The sequence below is a fragment of the Trachypithecus francoisi genome, unplaced genomic scaffold (genome assembly GCF_009764315.1).
Source record: "Trachypithecus francoisi isolate TF-2019V2 unplaced genomic scaffold, Tfra_2.0 Lachesis_group13, whole genome shotgun sequence".
Lineage (NCBI taxonomy): Eukaryota > Metazoa > Chordata > Mammalia > Primates > Cercopithecidae > Trachypithecus > Trachypithecus francoisi.
Window position 1 is genome coordinate 120624032 of NW_022681458.1, and position 21143 is coordinate 120645174.

Sequence of the window (21143 nt, forward strand, 5' to 3'; positions counted from 1 at the left end):
ACAATAAGTTGGTGTGCTACTGGCACAAGGATAGACACATAGGTCTGTGGAACAGAATAGAGAACCCAGAAATAAACCCATGCAGTCATGGGTCAGGTGATTTTTGACAAAGATGCCAAGACCATTTAATGGGGGAAAGAATAGTCTTTTTAACAAATTGTACTTGGGGAGATGGGATTGCCATATGCCAAGGAATGAAGTTGGGCTCTCACAGTGTATACAAAAATTAACTCAGAATAAAGACCTAAAAGTATGAGCTAAAACTATAAATCCTTAGAAAAAAATAGGCGTAATTTTTGGCATTTTTCATTGATATATCGTAGTTGTACATATTTTGGGAGTATGTAGTGCTGTTTTGATACATGTATATAGTGTGTAAATGATCAAATCAGGGTACATGAGATATCCATCACCTCAAACATTTAGGAGTGAATCTTTAGATCTTGGATTTGGCACCACTTTCTTTTTTTTTTCTGATACGGAGTCTTGCTCTGTTGCCCAGGCTGGGGTGCAATGATGCAATCTCAGCTTCCTGCAATCTCTGCCTCCTGGGTTCAAGCAGGTCTCCTGCCTCAGCCTCCTGAGTAGCTGGGATTACAGGTGCCTGCCACCACACCTGGCTAATTTTTTGTATTTTTAGTAGAGGTGGGGTTTCACCATGTTTACCAGGCTAGTCTTGAACTCCTAACTTCAAGTGATCCGCCCGCCTTGGGCTCCCAAAGTGTTGGGATTACAGGCGTGAGCCACTGCACCCAGCCTGGCACCACTTTCTTATATATGACGTAAAAAGCATGAGCAACTGAAGAAAAAGTAAATAAATTGGACTTCATCAAAATGAAAAATTTTTCATTTAGCCTTCAAAGGAGACCATCAAATAAGCTACAAGACTGTCACACAGAATAAGAGAAAGTATTTATTTGCAAATTACATATCTGATAAGGAATTTGTATGTAGGGTATATAAAGAACACCCAATTTAAAAATGGGCAAAGGATCTCAATCAACATTTCTCCAAATAGGTTATATAAATGGCCAGCAAGCGCATGAAAAGAAGCTCGACATCATAAGTCATCATAGAAATGCAAAATAAAACCACAGTGAGATACAGCTTTCTAGCTACTAAGAAGGCTGAAATAAATTCGTATAGTATTGAATGTTGGTGGGAATATGGCACATCAGCACTCTCAGACACTGCTGGTGGGAATGTCAGATGGCGCAGCTGCTTTGAATAACAGTGTGGCAGTTACTCAGATATTACCACATGACACAACAGTTATATTCCTAGGTGTATCTCCAAGAGAATGGAAAACATGTTGCACAAAAGCTTGTAATGGATGTTCATATCAGCATTATTCATAATAGTTAAAAAGTAGAAACAACCTGGATGCTCATCAGTAGGTAAATGGATAAATAAAATGTGTAATATCCATATAAGGGGATGTTGTTTAGCCATAAAGGAAATGAAGTGTACTGCTAAAACATAGATGAGTTTTGAAAACATTATTCTGTTAAAAGAAGCCAGTGGCAAAAGACCATGTGATCCCATTCGTGTGAAATTCTAGAATAGGGAAATCTGTAAGGGAAAGAAAATAGATTGTGCTTGCTTAGGGCAGCGTGAGTGAGTGGGAACTGACAGGGTGGTAGGGGTTGACAGCTATAGTGTGTGGACTTTCTTTTTTTTAGGGATGGTGTCTTGCTACGTTGCCCAGGCTGGATTTGAACTCTTAGGCTCAAGTGATGCACCCCTCACCTCAGCCCCGCAAGTAGCTGGGACTACAGGCACATGCCACTGTGCCTGGCTTAGGGTTTCTTTTTGAGGTGATGAAAATGTTCTAAAATTGATTTTTGTGATGGTTGTATATATCTGAATATACTAAAATCCGTTGCTCTGTTTACTTGTAGTGGGTGAAGGTATGTGAGTTATAGCTCAATGAAGCTATTTTTTTTAATTTTAAAAAATTTTTTCATTTTTTTGGAGACGAAGTTTCGCTCTTGTTGCCCAGGCTAGAGTGCAGTGGCGTGATCTCAGCTTACTGCAACCTCCGCCTTGTGGGTTCAAGCGATTCTGCTGCCTCAGCCTCCCAAGTCACTGGAATTACAGGCGCCCACCACCACACCCAGCTAATTTTTGTTATTTTTAGTAGAGAAAGGGTTTCACCATGTTGGACAGGCTGGTTCTGAACTCCTGCCCTCAGGTGATCCACCTGCCTTGGCCTCCCAAAGTGCTGGGATTACAGGCGTGAACCGCCACACCCGGCCGGAAGTTATTTTTTTAAAAGAATGCATTAATTTTTGCGTATTTGTATTTTATTCCGCTTAAGATTTTTTAGTTGTAAGAAACATGACTGGGCATCGTGGTTCATGCCTGTAATCCCAGCACTTTGAGAAGCCAGGGTAGGAGGCTAGCTTGAGTCCAAGAGTTTGACTAGTCTGGGCAACACAGGGATACCCCGTTTCAACAGAAAATAAAATAAATTAGCCAGGTGTCATGCTGGACACTTGTGGCCCCAGCTATTCAGAAGGCTGGATGTGAGAGGATTGCTTGAGCCCAGGAGGTAGATGCTGCAGTGGACTATGATCATGCCACTGCACTCCCGTGTGGGCAACAGAGATAAAAAAACAACAAAAGAAAGATATATAGGTTTAATTTAGACGTGATATGCTTGATTTGTTACAGAAGAAAAAATCATGCCTGGAGACTGCTATAGTAATGTAGGTACAAGATGATGAGGCTGCAGACTTCCGGTGACAGTGAGGCTGCATAGGAAAGAGTGCCTGCTTAGTACATGGATATGGTTGGTGACGGGGAGAGTGAAAACTAGTGTTTAGTACTTGCGTATAGTGCAGGGAGGGAATAAAGATGAGGAAAATACAGTTCTAACTCTGATGGGAGTGGGGTGTATCAGTTGTCAGATCATGAGAAGATAGCCCGCTGTCATGAAGAGAGAAAAAGGATGGAAGTGAAGCAAACAGTTTTGGTGGGATGGTGTGTTTGAAAGCCAGCTTTTAGAGGGCTAAAGGAATTATTGGAGACAGTCATATTTTTTGGACCTCTTATAGTCCCTTGCACATAGTAGGTGCTTAATATTGATTAGTTTGTGGAAGTACGTGAAGGGATTTGCTATGAGATTTGGCAATAGATGGAAAGAAGCAGATAGCACGGCAGCTGGAGAATGGCTAGTTAGGGCAGATTTGGGTTTCTTTAAATGAGTAGGAAAAATGCTCCTCAGTAATTGCATTTGTTGTTGTTGTTGATTTTGAGATGGAGTCTCACTCTGTTGCTGAGGTTGGAGTGCAGTGACGTGATCTTGGCTCACTGCAACCTCTGCTTCCCCAGTTCAAGCAATTCTCCTGCCTCAGCCTTTCAAGTAGTTGGGATTACAGGTGCCCACCACTATGCCCAGCTAATTTTTGTATTTTTAGTAAAGAGTTTTAGTATTGTATATACAATATACACATTTTGTATTTTGTATGTACAATATACACATTTTGTGTTTTATATATACAATATACACATTTTGTGTTTATATATACAATATACACATTTTGTGTTATATATATTCAATATACACATTTTGTATTTTGCATATCGGTCAGGCTGGTTTTGAACTCCTGACCTGAAGTAATTCACCTGCCTCCACCTCCCAAAGGGCTGGGATTATAGGTAATTGGTTTTATATACATAGGTAGAGATGGGAGGAAGAACATTCTAGGAGCGATACCTTCTGCTGAGAAAGATGGAAAGCTGATGAAAAGATAATACTGAAACCACCACCTGTTGTTGTTTTTGAGTTTTTTTTCTTCAGTTTGGACTAAATCCTAAATTTTTTGTGGACTGTAAGTCCCCACACTAATGCTTTCAAATTTTTAATTTTAAAACTGGAAATTGTACTGCTTATCCTAAAATTCATTATTTAACTTATAGTACACTGTCTGTTTAAATGCTCTACTAAAACTATAGATAAAAATACTACCGCCTACGTCACACACCGGGTCCTATTGTAGGGAGTGGGGAGAGGGGAGGGATATCATTAGGAGATATACCTAATGTAAATGACGAGTTGATGGGTGCAGCACACCAACATGGCATATGTATACATATGTAACAAACCTGCACATTGTGCACATGTGCCCTAGAACTTAAAGTATAATAATAATAAAAAAAATACTGCCGCCTTTGTTGTGCAAGCCTTGGAATCCCAGCCCTGCCTGCATGAGTACACTCAGCTGCAAAGTGGTTCCGCTTCTCTCACCTTAGAGTCAGCTCCTATTCCCACGACGCCCCCTGTCAGCAGGAAGAAGCCAGAGTGATTGACGGCTTTTTCCAGTCTTCGCAGCCCACACCTTGAGAGCAAGGTACTAAGAAACACAAAGGGAGGGATTGAAACCGCCTTGGCAAAATTATGACTGAGGAAATGATGACAGTGAAAAAAATCAGACCTAACTGACTCCATCTTGCTTCTAACGTTTAAGCTGTCCTTGTTCATTCTTGGGCATAGGCCTAACTAACTTTGGAAAGGAATTCAGTTCATGGTTTGACTATGAAACAAAATTGATAATAACTATTTCCCGAAAAGACCCCCTTCTTGCCTGGGAAACAGCGTGGCTTTGCAGGACTAACAAATTAGCTACAAGAGTGGAAATTACAGTTTAGGGGTCATGCAGCCTCTGGCTCCAAGAGTCTGAACCTCCCCAAATTGCTCTTGAGGATAACATCACTATTGTAAAACCTAAGATCCGTGCTTGAGATATTTTGCAGACCCTGCACTGGATGGATCAGCTGACACCACCCAGATCGGTAATCTGGCTCAACCAGTTCTGCTATCCCATCCAGGAGCAATAGACAGCAAGAAAAACTCACTTTGATCCCTATGATTCCATCTTCAACCTGACCAATCAGCATTCGCCACTTCCCAAGCCCCGACCTGCCAAATTGTCTTTATTTTATTTTATTGAGGCAGAGTCTGGCTCTGTTGTCTAGGCTGGAATGCAGTAGTGCAATCTCGGCTCACTACAACTCCTGCCTCCTGGATTCAAGTGATTCACAGGTGCATGACACTATGCCCGGCTAATTTTTGTGTTTTTACTGGGGATGAGGTCTTACCATGTTGGCCAGGCAGGTCTTGAACTTTTGACCTCAGGTGATCTGCCTGCCTCAGCCTCCCAGAGTGCTGGGGTTACAGGTGTGAGGCACTGTGCCTGACCTCAAATTATGTTTATTTAATTTAATTTAATTTATTTATTTAGAGATGGAGTTTCGCTCTCATTGCCAAGGCTGGAGTGCAGTGGTGTAATCTCGGCTCACTGCAACCTCCGCCTCCCGGGTTCAAATGATTCTCCTGCCTCAGCCTTCTGAGTAGCTGGGATTACAGGTGTCTGCCACCATACCCAGCTAATTTTTAGTAGACACAGGGTTTCACTGTGTTGGTCAGGCTGGTCTCAAACTCCTAACCTCAGGTGATCCACCCGCCTTGGCCTCCCAAAGTGCTGGGATTGGAGGTGTGAGCCACGGCGCCTGGCCCCAGCCCCAGCCCCAGCCCCAAATTGTCATTAAAAGCTCTGATCCCCTAATGCTCAGACTGATTTGAGTAACAATAAAACTCTGGTCTCCTGCACAACCAGCTCTGCTTGAATTACTCTTTCTCCATTGCAATTCCCCTGTCTTGATAAATTAGTTCTGTCTAGGCAGTGGGCAAGGTGAACCCACTGGGCGGTTACAATACCTTGATGAAATTAATCATTGCAAGGAGGAGGTGAAGTGAGGGCTGGGTCTGAAAGAGGTGGTGACCTGGAATAAATTTGTTAGGTGGGGATAAAGAACATAAGTAGCAGGTACTGGTGTAGATACAGGTGACTAATGAGTTTGTAGTGGGCCAGAGCTTTGTGGGTCTGTTTTCACGTTCCTGTTTCCGGTTTGTTCATTTTCAATAGCTACAAGGTGAGAAAAACATTTTATTTTTAATTTACGAAAATAAACAAGACATTGACCCTGTAATCAAGATCTCACATACATATTCTACACACTCTGACCATACTGGACCTTCTTACTCTTGCCTAAACATGATAGACCCATTACAAGTCTATGTCTTTGCATAGGCTTTATACTAATTAGAATTTTAGGTACAAGATAGTACAGAGGAAGGATTTATTCTCTATGGGATTATTGAAAGGCAACACTGATGTACTGATTCTTGTGAAGCCAGAATCAAGAGTTCGTTAGAAGGGCCCGGTGTGGTAACTCACATCTGTTATCCCAGCACCTTGGAAGGTTGTGGTGAGAGGATTGCTTGAGGCCGGGAGTTTGAGACCAGCCTGGCCAATGTAGCCAGACCTCCATCTCTACCAAAAAAAAATTTTTTTTAAAGTTTATTAGAGGCATAAAGGACATTCTAAGCAGAAAGAAATGCATTTTGCAAGGGTTTAGAGGCATGACTTATTGGGGAGATTATAAGCAGATAAAAATGCTGAAATAGGCTAGGCGCGGTGGCTCACGCCTGTAATCCCAGCACTTTGGGAGGCTGAGGTGGGTTGGTTTTGAGGTCAGGAGTTCCAGACCAGCCTGGCCAACATGATGAAACTCCGTCTCTACCAAAAATACAAAAATTAGCCCGGCCTGGTGGTGGGTGCCTGTAATCCCAGCTACTCAGGAGCCTGAGGCAGGAGAATCGCTTGAAACCGGAAGACTGAGGTTGCAGTGAGCCAAGGCTGTGCTACTGCACTCCAACCTGGGCAACAAGAGTGAAACTTTGTCTCAAAAACAAAAGAAAAGAAGCTGAAATGATAGAGGAGATAGGCCATGATATGTAATAATAAGCAAGAACAGCTAGGAAGGACTTTTAGGAATTTTATGCCTGGAGTTTGCGCATTAATCTGTAGATGATGAGGAATGATTAAAGGATTTTAAAGAGCAGAGTGACATTCTGTGTGGCAGTTTTAGGCAGATCACAATACTTCGGCAGCTCCTGTCACTTTGTTTTCTGACTCTTGCCTCCAGTCTTTTCTTTCCTAAATCCTTCCTTAGACTGTCAAGATTCCAGATCTTTATTTTGTTTTTAACTAGGTTAGCAGAATTCTGTTCACATTTCCAGGCCCAGTTTTGAATATAGAATCTTCTGAAGCCTTTAATACTTGAGGCAGAATGAACAACTCACCCTCATTTCTTTAGCATTTTGTTATACTATAGGAGTAACATTCACATTTATTGTGTTTGTTTGTTTGTAACTTTATTCTTAGTTAAGAATTAAATTAAGAATTTAATTTAATTCTTTAATTTAATTTAGTTCCCCGGCCACTGGGGAGTGGCCGGGGAACTGCAAGGGTTGTTTCTTTTCTTCTTTTCTTTTTTCTCTTCTCTTCTCTTTTCTTTTTTTGAGGCAGAGTTTCACTCTTGTCACCCAGACTAGAGTGCAATGGCTCGATCTTGGCTCACTGCAACTTCCACCTTCCAAGTTAAGAATTTAATTCTTAACTAAGAATAAAATTATAAGAACCTTGTGATTGCTTGAGGGCAAATATAAGCATATTCATCTGTATAACTAACATCTAACACATAATAGGTGTCTGTCCGGGAATTGAATATTACGTCAAAAATGTATTTTTCCTATAATGAAAATTTTCCTGTATGTACCGTTAAGTGCATAATGAAATTAAAAACTCTGAAAATGTAGAATGGGACAGAACCAACTGATTTAGAACACGATTTCTAAGGTTGATACTAGCAGGTTGATAATTATTTCTCAAATTATGATTGAGTCAGGTATTCAGTCACCCAGAATAATATTATCATGACCATGCTTTCCATCTTAGCAATGATAACATTTTATTTCTGGGTTAGAATCAGAAATCTTCCTGAAATCAACATACTACAGTTACTGCATTTACTTCTTATCTGTGACTTATTTTCATGAAATGGTATAGTTTTTTCTCAGGAAGGGTAGACTCAATGAAGTATTTAAAAAATTACACGCTATCTTTAAAGGTAAGATGTTCTGAGAAATTCTTTTTTGGGATGTCAGAATTTTGTTATTAGGTTGGTACAAAAGTAATTATGGGCCAGGCACGGTGGCTCACGCCTGTAATCCCAGCACTTTGGGAGGCCAAGGCATGCAGATCACCTGAGGTCAGGAGCTCGAGACCAGCCTAGCCAACATGATGAAACCCCATCTCTATTAAAAATACAAAATTAGCCAGGCATGGTAGCAGGCACCTGTAATCCCAGCTACTTGGGAGGCTGAGGTGGGAGGATTGCTTGAGCCCAGGAGTTTGAGACCAGTCTGGGTAACATCGTGAGAACTCTGTCTCTACAAAAAAAAAAAAAAAAAAATGCTAGCTGTGATGGTGCGCACCTGTGGTCCCAACTACTTGGGAGGCCAAGGTGGGAGGATTGCTTGAGTCCAGGAGGTTGAGGCTGCAGTGAGCCAGGATCCCACCACTGCACTCCAGCCTGGACAACAGAGTTGCCCTGTCTGAAAAAATAAAATCATGCATCGTTTGCTTCAGGAACCTGTAAATGTCTTGTGCTCACTATTGCTTGTCTTAGAACTAGCATCTCTTAAGAAGGAGTCAGTGTATACCTTGAAAAGGTTTTTGTCCTGAGTAGGCGGCTGCCTAGTGGGCAGAAGTCCATTCTTTCTCTCCTTAGAACACAACTGTCATATTTCAAGAGTCTAGCAAGTGATGCTTTGGCAGAATAAGGAGGAGAGTTATTTTTAAAGCAGTGCTTCCCTTTGGTCTGGAAGCAAATATAGAATGTTGATGGAATATGAAATTGATTCTAGAAATATGCCTTAGAATGAAGGCAATGGAAACATATAAGTTTGGTACCAGATAAATGAATTCAGCAGAAGACTTCTGTGGCTTTCTACTGTAGTGTAAAAATATTTTGTAGTGTAGAATAAAAATACTTGTAGTGTAGTGATTGCCATTAGCAAATTTTAGCATAATTAAATTTGTTGACTGGGCTCAGTGTGACCACACCTGTAACCCAGCACTTTGGGAGACTGAGGCAGTCAAGACCAGACTGGGCAACAGGCAAAATCCTGTTAAAAAAAAAAAAAAAAATGAGCGAGGTGTCGTGGTGCACACCTGTAGTCCCAGCACCTTGGGAGGCTGAGGCGAAAGGATTCCTTAAGACCTGGAGGTCAAGGCTGTGGTGAGGCGTGCATGCCACTGCACTGTAACCTGGGTGACAGAGCGAGACCCCGTCTCAAAATCAGTCAGTCAGTCAAATTGTTAGCAGTACTTTGTTGTTGTTATTATAAGCATTGTTTAAAACCAGTGGTTTGGCCGGGCGCGGTGGCTCAAGCCTGTAATCCCAGCACTTTGGGAGGCCGAGACGGGGGGATCACGAGGTCAGGAGATTGAGACCATCCTGGCTAACACAGTGAAACCCCGTCTCTACTAAAAAATACAAAGAAAAAAAAAAAAAAAAACTAGCCGGGCGAGGTGGCGGGGCCTGTAGTCCCAGCTACTCGGGAGGCTGAGGCAGAAGAATGGCGTCAACCCGGGAGGCGGAGCTTGCAGTGAGCTGAGATCCGACCACTGCACTCCAGCCTGGGTGACAGAGCGAGACTCCGTCTCAAAAAAAAAAAAAAACCAGTGGTTTTCTTTTTCATTTCCAATAATGACCTTCTCCTCCTTTTTCATTGTGTTGCTAGAGCAAATATGTTGAAATATTCAATTGGTTTGTTTTATTATGTAAACACACACATACAGTTGGAAATTTTGCATTTGTTGTAATTTCTGTCTGGGATTCATTTTCTCTAGATAATTACATAGTTGACTTACGTCACTCAGTCTCTTTTCAAATCTCCCTTATTAAATGGGCCCCATGTAAACACCATTTCCCATAGTTAACTTGTTCTGTATAACGTTTATCACTAGCTAGCATAATATTTTCTTCCCTTGCTAGGATATAAGCTTCTTCTAAAAAAATTTTTTTTTTAAGAGGTAAGGTCTTGCTGTGTTTTCCAGGCCGGTCTCAGAATGCCTGGCCTTAAGTGGTCCCTCCTGCCTTGGCTTCCCAAAGTGCTGGGATTATAGGCATGAGCCACCATGCCTGGCTTTTTTTTTTCTTTAATTGAATGTAAGCTTCTTGAAGGCAGGGGCTTACCTGTTTTGTTTTCCTGTGTAGTTGTTTAGAACAGTGCCTGGCACATAGTAAGTGTTCTATTAATGTTTGTTCAATAAACCAAGCTCAGTGATGAGTGCCTGCAGTCCCAGCTACTCAGGAGGCTCAGGTGGGAGATTGCTTAAGGCCAGGAGTTTGAGGCTGTAGTGCACTGTGATCACACCTGTGAATAGCCACTGAATTCCAGCCTGGGCAACGTAGTGAGACCCCCATCTCTTAAAAAAATTGTTGAGTAAATCAAATTAGGAATAGTATTTGAAACAGACCTTTAGTTTTAAAACATATTCATCCCTGAAGGAAGTTAGGATCATTCCCAATCACACATTTTTAATGAGGATTTTTGCCCTGTTTGGGACAAGATATTGAAGTTAATAAGGGCTTCTAGTGTCCTCTCCTAAGATTAACCCATGAATGATCATAAAACTTAAGATAGAAAAATTAGCTCTAGGTAAGGAGTGTTGGTACTGGAGTGTGTGTGTAGTAATGGTTGCTGCAGTCTGGTTTAGGGGGCTGCTGTGGCTGTGGCAGGATAATTGACGTAAAAGTCAGTTTGGGTGGAGTCGGTCTTATCCCCCTGCTCCAAGTTTGTCTTGATAATTAGTATCTCTTTTAAGGGGTGTGATAGCAATAACTCAGAGAGTGGGTGGAAGTGTCTTCAAGAATAAATCATAATAGCACTCCCTAAAAAGTTTCCCACCTCTAAAAATCCTTATCCCTAAAATTCCCTTACCTAAATTTCCTACCCCTCCACCAAACTCTTAGAGGGCAGTGAATTATTATTTTTAAAAATGCCTCCTTCCCAATGCTACTTTCCTTTTTATCTGTGGACAGAGAATGAATTCTTAACCTGAGGGAGTTATTTGTATAATGGAAAGTGATTAACTGTGATTTTCTCCTTGTTAGGGCTCTCCTCCCTAGAATTCTTCTGTTCCCCCAGGGGTTTCTCAGTGCTAAATGGAGCTGATACAGACTAGAGTCAGGCCTTTCTCTTGTTACACATAATCTAGAGAAAGTGACTCATGTTGCCAAATGAATATGTCCAAAATAAAGAGACAAATGAGTGCAAGCACCTCAAAAGTCAAGTAAAAGATAATAAACTGTGTGTATGTGTGTGTTTTCTTGTTTCATGTTGTTAATATCTTTATGTATATAGTAGAAGCAAAGGCAGATGGAATAAAAAGGAAAGTCTAATACATTTTCTAAAAGATAAGGTATTAACAACATGAAACAAGAACAAAAACTTAAAAGGACCAAAGGAAAATACTAGGTATAAGAAGTATAATCTGTAGAACATATTTGATGGGATGAAATTAAGATCAATTCAGGTGAAGGAGAAATTAGTGAGTTGGAAGATCATATTTAGGAATTCTTTCCATAGGAGGAAAGAAAGGATATAATAGGAAGCATAAAATAAAAATTAAGAAATAAGTGAAATTTAAAAGTAGGAGTTCCTTTTTCCCCTAAGATCAGGAACAAGATAAAGATATCTGCTGTTGCCATTTCTGTTCAACACAGTATTGAAACTTCTGTCCAGAGAAGTTTAGCAGAAAAAAGAAATGCATCCAAGTGGGAAGGGAAGAAATAAAATTATGTCTGTTTAAGATGACATGATCTTATATGTAGAAAACCAAAGATTTTGTGGAAAAAAAAAATACCTTTTCGTGCTAATAAATTAACAATGATCTGAAAATAAAATTAAGAAAACAATTTCATTTATGATAGCATCTAAGAGAATAAAATGCTTAGGAATAAATTTAACCAAGGAGGCAAAAGACTTGCACTATATATAAAACACTGCTGAGAGGAATGAAAGAACACATGAATAAGTAGGAAGATATCTCACATTCAAGAATTTGGAGACTTAATCTTGTTGAGAAGACAGTACTACCCAAAGTGATCCATAGATTAAATGCAGTTCCTGTCAAAATCCCAACGATGTTATTTGAAGAAATAGAAAAACCCATTCTAAAATCCATCTGGAATCTGAAGGGATCCCAAATACAGCGAAAACAATCTTGAAAATGAAGAAGAAAGTTAGAGGACTCACAGTTCCTGATTTATTTTGAAAGTTACTATGAAACTACAGAATCAAAAACAGTGTGGGGCTGGGTGTGATGGCTCACACCTGTAATTCCAGTGGTTTGGGAGGCCGAGGCAGGAGGATTGCTTGAGACCAGGAGTTCAAGATCAGGCTGGGCAGCATAGCAAGACCCCGTCTCTACAAAAGAAAAAAAAAAAGCGGTGTAGTACTGACAATACAGACAGATATTGACCAATGGAATAGAATAGAGAGACTAGAAACAAACTCTTGTAAATATGGTACAATGATTTTTTACAAGGGTGCCAAAACCAATCAGTGGAGAAAAGACAGTCTTTTCAACAAATGGTGATGAGAAAACTGGATACCCCCATGGAAAAGAAAGAAGTCAGACCTTTTCCTTATACCATCTACAAAAATTAATATAAAGTTGGTTCAAAGACATAGTGAGAGAGCTAAAACTAGAAAACTCTTAGAAGAAAACGGAAAAAATCTTCATGACATTAGAAATGGCAGTGATTTTGTTGGATATGATAACAAAAGCACAGGCAGCACAGCAAATAAGTTAGACTTCATCAAAACTTAAAACTTTTGTGTATTAAAGGACACTGCCAAGAGAGTAAAAGGACAACCCACAGAATGTGAGAAAATATTTGCGAATGAGATATATGATAAGAGATTAATATCCAGAATATATAAAGAACTCCTGCAACTCGGCAACAACAACAAAAAAAGCCAATTCGAAAATGGGCATAGAACTTGCACATTTCTCCAAAGAAAATATATAAATAACTAATAAGCACATTAAAATATTTTCTACATCACTAATCAGTATGGAAATTTGAGTCAGAGCCACAATGGGAGAGACTTATTCATACCCATCAAGTGGCTATTTTTAAAAAATAAAAGAGAAAGTAACAAATGTTGGCAAGGATGTGGAGAAACTGAAATTGTTATACTCTTTTAGAGGGAATGTAAAATAGTTTTGCCGCTGCAGGAAACAGTTTGACAGTTTCTCAAAAAGTTAAACATGGCTGGGTGCAGTGCCTCATGCCTGTAATCCGAGCACTTTGGGATGCTTGAGGCCAAGAGTTCGAGCCCAGCCTGGCTAACATGGCAAAACCCTATTTCTACTAAAAATACAAAAATTAGCCTGTCATGATTGTGCACCTTAGTCCCAGCTACTTGGAAGGCTGAGGCATGAGAATCGCTTGAACCCCAGGGGTGGAGATTGCAGTGAGCCTTGATCACACGTTTGCACTCCAGCCTAGGTGACAGAGTGAGACTGTATCTCAGAAAAAATAAAAAATATATAAATAGTTAAATATAGAATTAGCGTATGACCCAGCAATTTTACTCCTAGGTGTATACCAGGAAGAGTTGAAAGCAGAGACTCAAACAGATACTTACACACCAGTGTTCATGGCAGCATTATTCCAAACTGAAAAGGTGGAAAAATCCCAAATGTACATCAATACTTGAAGAAGTAAACAAAATAGTATTTACTTGCAATGGAATATTTTTCAGCTTTAAAAAGGAATGAAATTTTGATATATTTTGCAACACGGATGAACCTTGAAAATACTATGGGTGAAACAAGCCAGAAACAAGAGGACAAATATTGTTATGATTCTACTTATGCGATATATATGGAATAGGCAGATTCATAGAGACAGAAAGTAGGAGAGAGGGTGAGTGAAATAAGACCGAAACAAGAGGACAAATACTGTTATGATTCTGCTTATGTGAGATACATGGGATAGGCAAATTCATAGGGATGGAAAGTATTAATGGGAGAGAGGTTACTAGGGGTAATGGTGAGGGCAAGTGGGGAATGGTTTTTTTAAATGGGTATAATGTTTCTGATAGTGACAAGTTCTGGAAATGGATAGTGGTGACAGTTGTACAACATGGTGAATATTTTTAATGGCACTGAATTTTATATTTAAAAATAGTTAAAATGGCAAATTGTGTTATACTTTAAAAAAAGTAGAAGTGAGGCTGATATCTGTGAAGTTAGGTCAGTGTACTGGAAATTCCCCATGTGGCTGGAGAACTTAGGCATTGAAAGTCATTTTGTGGTCAGGCACGGTGGCTTATACCTGTAATTCCAGCACTTTGGGAGGCCGAAGTTGGGCAGATCACCTGAGGTCAGGAGTTCGAGACCAGCCTGACCAACATGGAGAAATCCCATCTCTACTAGAAATACAAAATTAGCTGGGCGTGGTGGCGCATGCCTGTAATCCCAGCTACTCGGGAGGCTGAGGCAGGAGAATTGCTTGAACCCGGGAAGCTGAGGTTGCAGTGAGCCGAGATCGCACCATTGCGCTCCAGCCTGGGCAACAAGAGGGAAATTCTGTCTCAAAAAAAAAAAAAAAAGTAATTTTGTGAATAAGCTAGAAGAAGTTAAGAGTGGGGTATCTGACTTACTGATCTCAGGTGACATTCCAGGTGAAATCTAGACGAGGTATGTATTCCTCAGTGAATTTGAACTTGGAAGATAGAGCAAAATTCAAATGCTAGCTTTGTCATTGTTTTAAGTGTAATTTTGTTATATTACTAAAGCTTTCTGAGCTTTTGTCTGTGTTATGTGTTATGTAAATATATAGTTAAATGGTTAAGTAATGTATGCTAAAAAAAAAAAAAAAGATACCAGCACTGAGGTAGGAAGCTTAAAATGATAAAGAAGAAATATTTGAGAAAACAATAGAGGTTGATGTCTAGAATTAAAGAAAGATGAAAGATCTCAGGTTGAAGAGGTTCATATAGAATACAGTATAATTAAGAAAAACTCACACTTGTACACAGTACAGTGACATTACAGAGTCTAAAAGTGAACAAGTAACATTATGAAGGAACAAAATTGAGATTGACATCATACTTACTAATAGCAGTGTTGACTGCAAGAAGGTAATGGAATAATTTTTTTTTAAGTATTGGAGAAAGTATTGAAAGAAACTATGAACCTTGACATTTCTACCCATCCAGTTATCATTCGAGTGAGGGCATGATTAAAATATTCTCAAATATAGAAGGCCAAGGCCTTAGAAGATAAGCCATACAAAAGCCACATGGGAAACATTTTTGGAGAAAGAACTCAAATGAGTATTTGCAAATCTAGCAGATGCTACAAGACTTGTAATGTACACATGTGAGACATGTACATTTTTGAAATACCCAAGTAGAAGTTGTTGTCTTAAAAAAGTTAGCTAAGAATAAAAACAAAACAAAACAAAACGAAAGTATGTCTATAAAACTTGATGGGAACCGGGTGGAGGGGAGATGAGAGGGCATGAGGGCATGGTCAAGTTTTTGTCTTGATAAAAGGAAGTATAGATGACAGATTTACTTATCGAAAAGAAAAAGCAAAGGACAAGTTGAAATAATAAATTTGTCAGTTAAAAGGCAGAGATTGATATGATAAACTAACTATATGTTCATTTTTAATAGGAAATACTGTAAATCACAACTTAGAATTCTACAGATGGGAGAGGCATGGATGAGCCATTATGAAAATTGAGGATCCCAACAATACTCTTGCTTATGTGGATTATATCTACCAATAGTTACAGTATTAGAAGTTAAAACTGAAAAAATTTTAAATATTGATTAACTGATTAATCAGTAATTGATTAATGTCTCTTAATATAGGAACAACATACCCCTTTTATGTTAACATAATATAAAACATATTATAAAAATAACTATTTCCCAAAACAACAAAGAGCTTAGAAGAGTGGCCTTGTTTTAAGCACTTTTGCAAATCTATTTAATGTCTGGTTTAATAGAAGGTACTTGGATTCTCTTACCTGCTTCTGTGTTCACTGTGTTGCAATGTGACGTTTTGTTTCAGGTGTATGAGAAACCTAGAATCTCATGAATCTTTTGAAAGGCTCTTGGAAACCGTCGGTGATCTTGAGACCACACTTTGAGAACTGCTTTTTCCATACAAAGTTTCTTTGCTATTTATTACCCTACTATTTGGTGTCTTCTGTGTCATCACAGTAGTTTTCTTATGATCTCATATTCCCTCCTACCTCCCAGTTTTATTATTTCTTACCTTGCATTCTCTTCCAGTTTGACTGATTCTTCTCCATCAAGCCTTCATTGATTATTCTAGTTTCTGTCTCTTCTCTAAAATCTGTTTGCAAGTGTGTAGTTTCACATATTTTGACTAAAGTACCCTTAAGTTTTTTGTGTTTTCTTTTTCCAATGACATTATGGCCCTTTTAAAGTAAGGACTCTAAAAATTGATAACAACACAAGAACTTATCCTTACACACAAATATTTGTATCTCAAAATAGGTAATTTTTGTCGGTTGATTAGAAGTAACACCCTCTAGGAAAACATATAGATCACAAATTTGTTTTTGGCCTTAAGTGATCTATTAGAAAACTATAATGTCTTATCCATTATCTGCCACATGCTAATACTTTTGGTATTGCAAGTTCTCCTTTCTTCAAGAGATCTTGTGTAACTAAAACCTTCTTTTGTTCAGCCTTGTTGATCTTATAAGCCACTTATTGATTTACCTATTTTCTTGCCATTTCAGAAAAAAGCCAAAGGACAAGAGCTGTTTGATCAGATTATGTACCACCTGGACCTTATTGAAAGTGACTATTTTGGTCTGAGATTTATGGATTCAGCACAAGTAGCAGTGAGTAACTGTTTTTTTTGAAAGTTTTAGCATAAGGGGAAGAAACGGGAAATTTCAGATGATATGCTAATTGCTATTAGGCTTCATATTCTTGATGTGTTATTTCCTGTGATGCAAAGCTTTGATGCCATTCCCTCCCCCCACCCCCTTGCTTTAGCATCACCTGAAGGACTTGTTTGAAAAAATGTGAGTTCTGGTCCTAATTTCCTAACCTGAATTACAAGAACAAAATTTTTGAGGATGGGGCTCTGGAATCTTTGTTTTTAAGAACTGTTGACTTGATTGTTGGGCACACAAGAATTTGAGAAACACTGTGTAATAGAAAGAATGCTAGATGGGAGTTTTGTGGGCTCTTGGGCAAACGGTAGTAGTTTTTAATTTGCAAATCAAGGTGCGTACACTAGGATATCTCTGAGTTCCCTATCAGATCTGTGATTCTGTAACTATAACTAGTGGTACTCGACGTGCATTTCTGATGAGAGAACAGCATACATAATAGAGTAGAAAGTTGGAGGCTGTTCAAATAACTGGTTACTATATTAGGATTTTACTGGAGAATATTTGAAAGAAAGTGGCAGATAAAAACATTGGGAGGTGGTTTAGTGATTGTATCATTCAAACTGAATGCCCAAAGTATTAAATAATAACTTAGCAGTATTTACTCTCAAATAATTGAGATTAGGTAGTCTTCAAGCAGGGAGGTTATATTTTCCTTCAGGAAGTTTGATGTAGAGATATGTAGGATTTGGAATGGACAGAGATTGAAGTCAGGAAAAGTTATTACAAATACTTTAGGATAAAAGTAATATTAAGGCCTGGACAGTAGGAGGCAGAGGAAGAGACCAGAGATGATAAGGGTGTCATGGCATTAAGCCTTTTTTTCTAGAAGTTGTGTGTGTGTGTGTTTAGAGAGAAACTCCTAGCTGGTCTTATAAAGCATCTGGGCTAAGTTTACAGCAGTTAATAATTTTAGCTGTCATTTTTTCCTGACAACTCTCCCCATCATGCCTCCAAATTAAGTAACCATGAGCATTTGGCAACAGGGCATCGGTTAGGCAAATTTTGGCATATCTTTGCAATTAATACTATGCAGCTTATTAAAAAAATCACGATTTTTGACCATGCGTGTTGGCTCACATCTGTAATCCCAGCTCTTTGGGAGACTGAGGTGGGAGGATTACTTGAGGTCAGGAGTTCAAGACCAGCCTGGCTAACATGGCAAAACCCTCTCTCTACTAAAAATACAAAAATTAGCCAGGTGTGGTGATGTGTCCTTGTAGTCCCAGCTACTAAGGAGACTAAGGTGGGAGAATCGCTTGAACCTGGAAGGCAGAGGTTGCGGTGAGCTGAGATTGCGCCACTGCACTCCAGCTTGGGTGACAGAGCAAGACCCTGTCTCAAAAAAAAAACAAAAACAAAAAGGTGATTTTTTATTAAAAAAAAAAATGAGCTGGGTGTGGCGGTGCATGCCTGTAGTTCCAGCTGGCTGGGTGACTGAGGTTGAAGGATCCCTTGAGCCTAGAAACTTGGAGTTGGAGGCTACAGTGAGCTGTGATTGTACCAATGCGCTCCCAACCTGGGTGACAAAGTGTGAGACCCTATTTCTAAAACAAAACAAAATTGTGATTTTTAAGTATTAATATACTAATTGAAATGGAGTGGTAGAAGTAGTCATAAAGGATTATAAAGCAATATAATTGAATTTTTCTATTTAAAAAAAAATCTGGGCTAGGAGCAGTGGCTCATGCCTGTAATCCCAGCACTTTGGGAGGCTGAGGAGGGAGGATCACTTGAAGCCATGAGTTTGAGACCAGCCTGGGCAATATTGCAAGACCCTGTCTCTACAAAAATAAACAAATTAGGCATGGTGGTGCATGCCTATAGTCCTGGCTACTTGGGAGGTGGGAGGATCTCATGAGCCCAGGAGTTCAAGGTTGCAGTAAGCTATGGTCATGCCACTGCACTCTAGTCTGGATAACAGAGCAAGACCCTGTCTCTTAAAAAAAAAAAAGGGATATATGGACATGCATATACATGAAAAACTTGTGAAGCTATTTTTCATAGTTTTGGAGTTTCTGATCTCTTGGTGATGTTACTGTGGGAGATGTTTCTTTTATTTTTCTTTCTAATGTTCTTAATTCTCTTTTATTAGATTAAATTCACTAACAGTAGAGAATGAGTCTTTTTTTTTTTTTTTTTTGAGACGGAGTCTTGCTCTGTCTCCCAGGCTGGACTGCAGTGGCCGGATCTCAGCTCACTGCAAGCTCCGCCTCCTGGGTTTACGCCATTCTCCTGCCTCAGCCTCCCGAGTAGCTGGGACTACAGGCGCCCGCCACCTCGCCTGGCTAGTTTTTTGTATTTTTTAGTAGAGACGGGGTTTCACCTTGTTAGCCAGCATGGTCTCGATCTCCTGACCTCGTGATCCGCCCATCTCGGCCTCCCAAACTGCTGGGATTACAGGCGTGAGCCACCGTGCCCGGCCAAGAATGAGTCTTATGTACCTCTGTCCAGCAGGTAGTAGGCACACAAAACATTTGTTGAATTTAATTCTGGACTTCTATTTAGTTTGATAAAATCTTGGTTGCCTGTTAATTTTAATATCATTCAGCTTTCACTTCTAGAATAATAGTAAAGCTGTACAATCAGGTGAATAAATAGATGATATTAAGGATAGACAATCTATGACTTCCTGTTTTTTGAGGCAGTGTAAGGGAAAAGAAAGCAAAAGTGTGCCAAAGTTACGTTTGAGGTACTTAATATTTAAGTAATTGTGGAAAGAAATATGCAGTCATTACTAAGTTGTATTATTAGCTCTTTGCTAATATCAGCAATTACTGAATTCCATATTGATATTTTTTCTCTCATTTGATACACATATCGTGTCTTTCTTGTCATGATAATAAATTTTTGGTAAAGTCAGAATTAGGATATTTAATCCCTACTCTTTAGTTCTAGTTTATTCCTTCCAGTAACCAGAAATCTAGGCATTAAAATTAAACTTACAGGCTTACTTTTATTTCATTTTATTTTTGCTTCACTGAAACACTCTATGAGGTGAGCTGGAAGAACAGTTAGTAGATTAAAGATATTAAAAATGAACTCCAGATAAGCTAAACTTTTCAAGTTCTCACTCAGTTGATTCCATGATAGTCTCATGACATAAGCACACAAAGAATCACCTTGTTGTGTGGCCATATTCAACCTCAGAATGAAATGAGACCAAAGTGGGGTGAGGGGCAGCGTAAAGAGCGACCAAGGAATTACATGCTATAATTTCACATTCAACGTATGACATGTCCATATATGTAAAATTAACGTGCCAAATTTTAGTTTATTGGTCACTAAAGATCAGTCTGAAACGTCTATGACTATAGAATTATGGAGTCATCATGGAGATAACCAAAATTAGTAAATTGATGAAGCCAAAGTTCACTTTTCTTATACAGACATATAATCTGAGCTCTATTTTTTAAATTGTTTACTTTTTATTAGACTGGGTTATTATTCTATGTTCATGTACACATATTTAATTTCATAGTTGAAACAATCTCACGTTTACAGAAAGTTGCAAGGATGGTATAAATAACCATTTTTCTGGGACCATGTGAGAGAGAGTTATAGCTAAGATGTCCCATCACACCTGAATTCTTCAGTGTATGTTTCCTGTAAGCAAGCACACTTCATAACTCAATACAGCCATCAAAACCAGGAAATTAACACTATGATAGTACCACCATCTTATCTCCTTAGGCTGTATTCAGATAATGCTAATTGTTTCTAGTATGTTCTTTATACCCCAAAGATCCAGCAGAATCATGCTTTGCATTTTTTTTTTTTTTTTGAGACTGAGAATGCTCTGTTGCCCAGGCTGGAGTGCCGTGGCGTGGTTTTAGCTCACTGCAACCTCCACCTCCTGGATTGAAGCGATTCTTCTTTCTCAGCCTCCCGAGTAGCTAGGACTACAGGCGCGCGCCACTATGCCCAGCTAATTGTTGTATTTTTAGTAGAGACAGGGTTTCACCACATTGGCCAGGATGGTCTTGAACTCCTGACCTTGTGATCTGCCTCCTCGGCCTCCCAAAGTGCTGGGACTACAGGCGTGAGCCACTGCGCCCGCAAAACCACTGCTTTGCATTTAGTTTTCATGTTTCTTTAGTTGCCTTCAACCTGGAATACTGTGGTTTCCTCAGTCTTGGCTTGACTTTCATGACTTTGAAGCTCTCGAAGATACAAGACAGTTATTTTGTATATTGTCCCTCAATTTGGGTTTGTCTCATGTTCCCTCATAAAGTAGATTAATCTTGGTACCTTTGGCAGGA

At 39.4% G+C, this 21143-nt stretch overlaps 1 protein-coding gene across 5 annotated transcripts in view; it reads left to right on the top strand.

Annotated features, from left to right (window-relative positions):
• EPB41L5 (erythrocyte membrane protein band 4.1 like 5) overlaps nucleotides 1–21143 on the top strand; it is a 179183-nt gene that overhangs the window by 12870 nt on the left and 145170 nt on the right. For all 5 annotated transcript variants that reach the window (XM_033231775.1, XM_033231772.1, XM_033231774.1 and 2 more), the window contains exon 3: nucleotides 16720–16824. In XM_033231775.1, the coding sequence (XP_033087666.1) occupies nucleotides 16756–16824 (69 nt within the window). In that variant the 5' untranslated portion in view covers nucleotides 16720–16755. The remainder of the gene's footprint in view (nucleotides 1–16719; nucleotides 16825–21143) is intronic.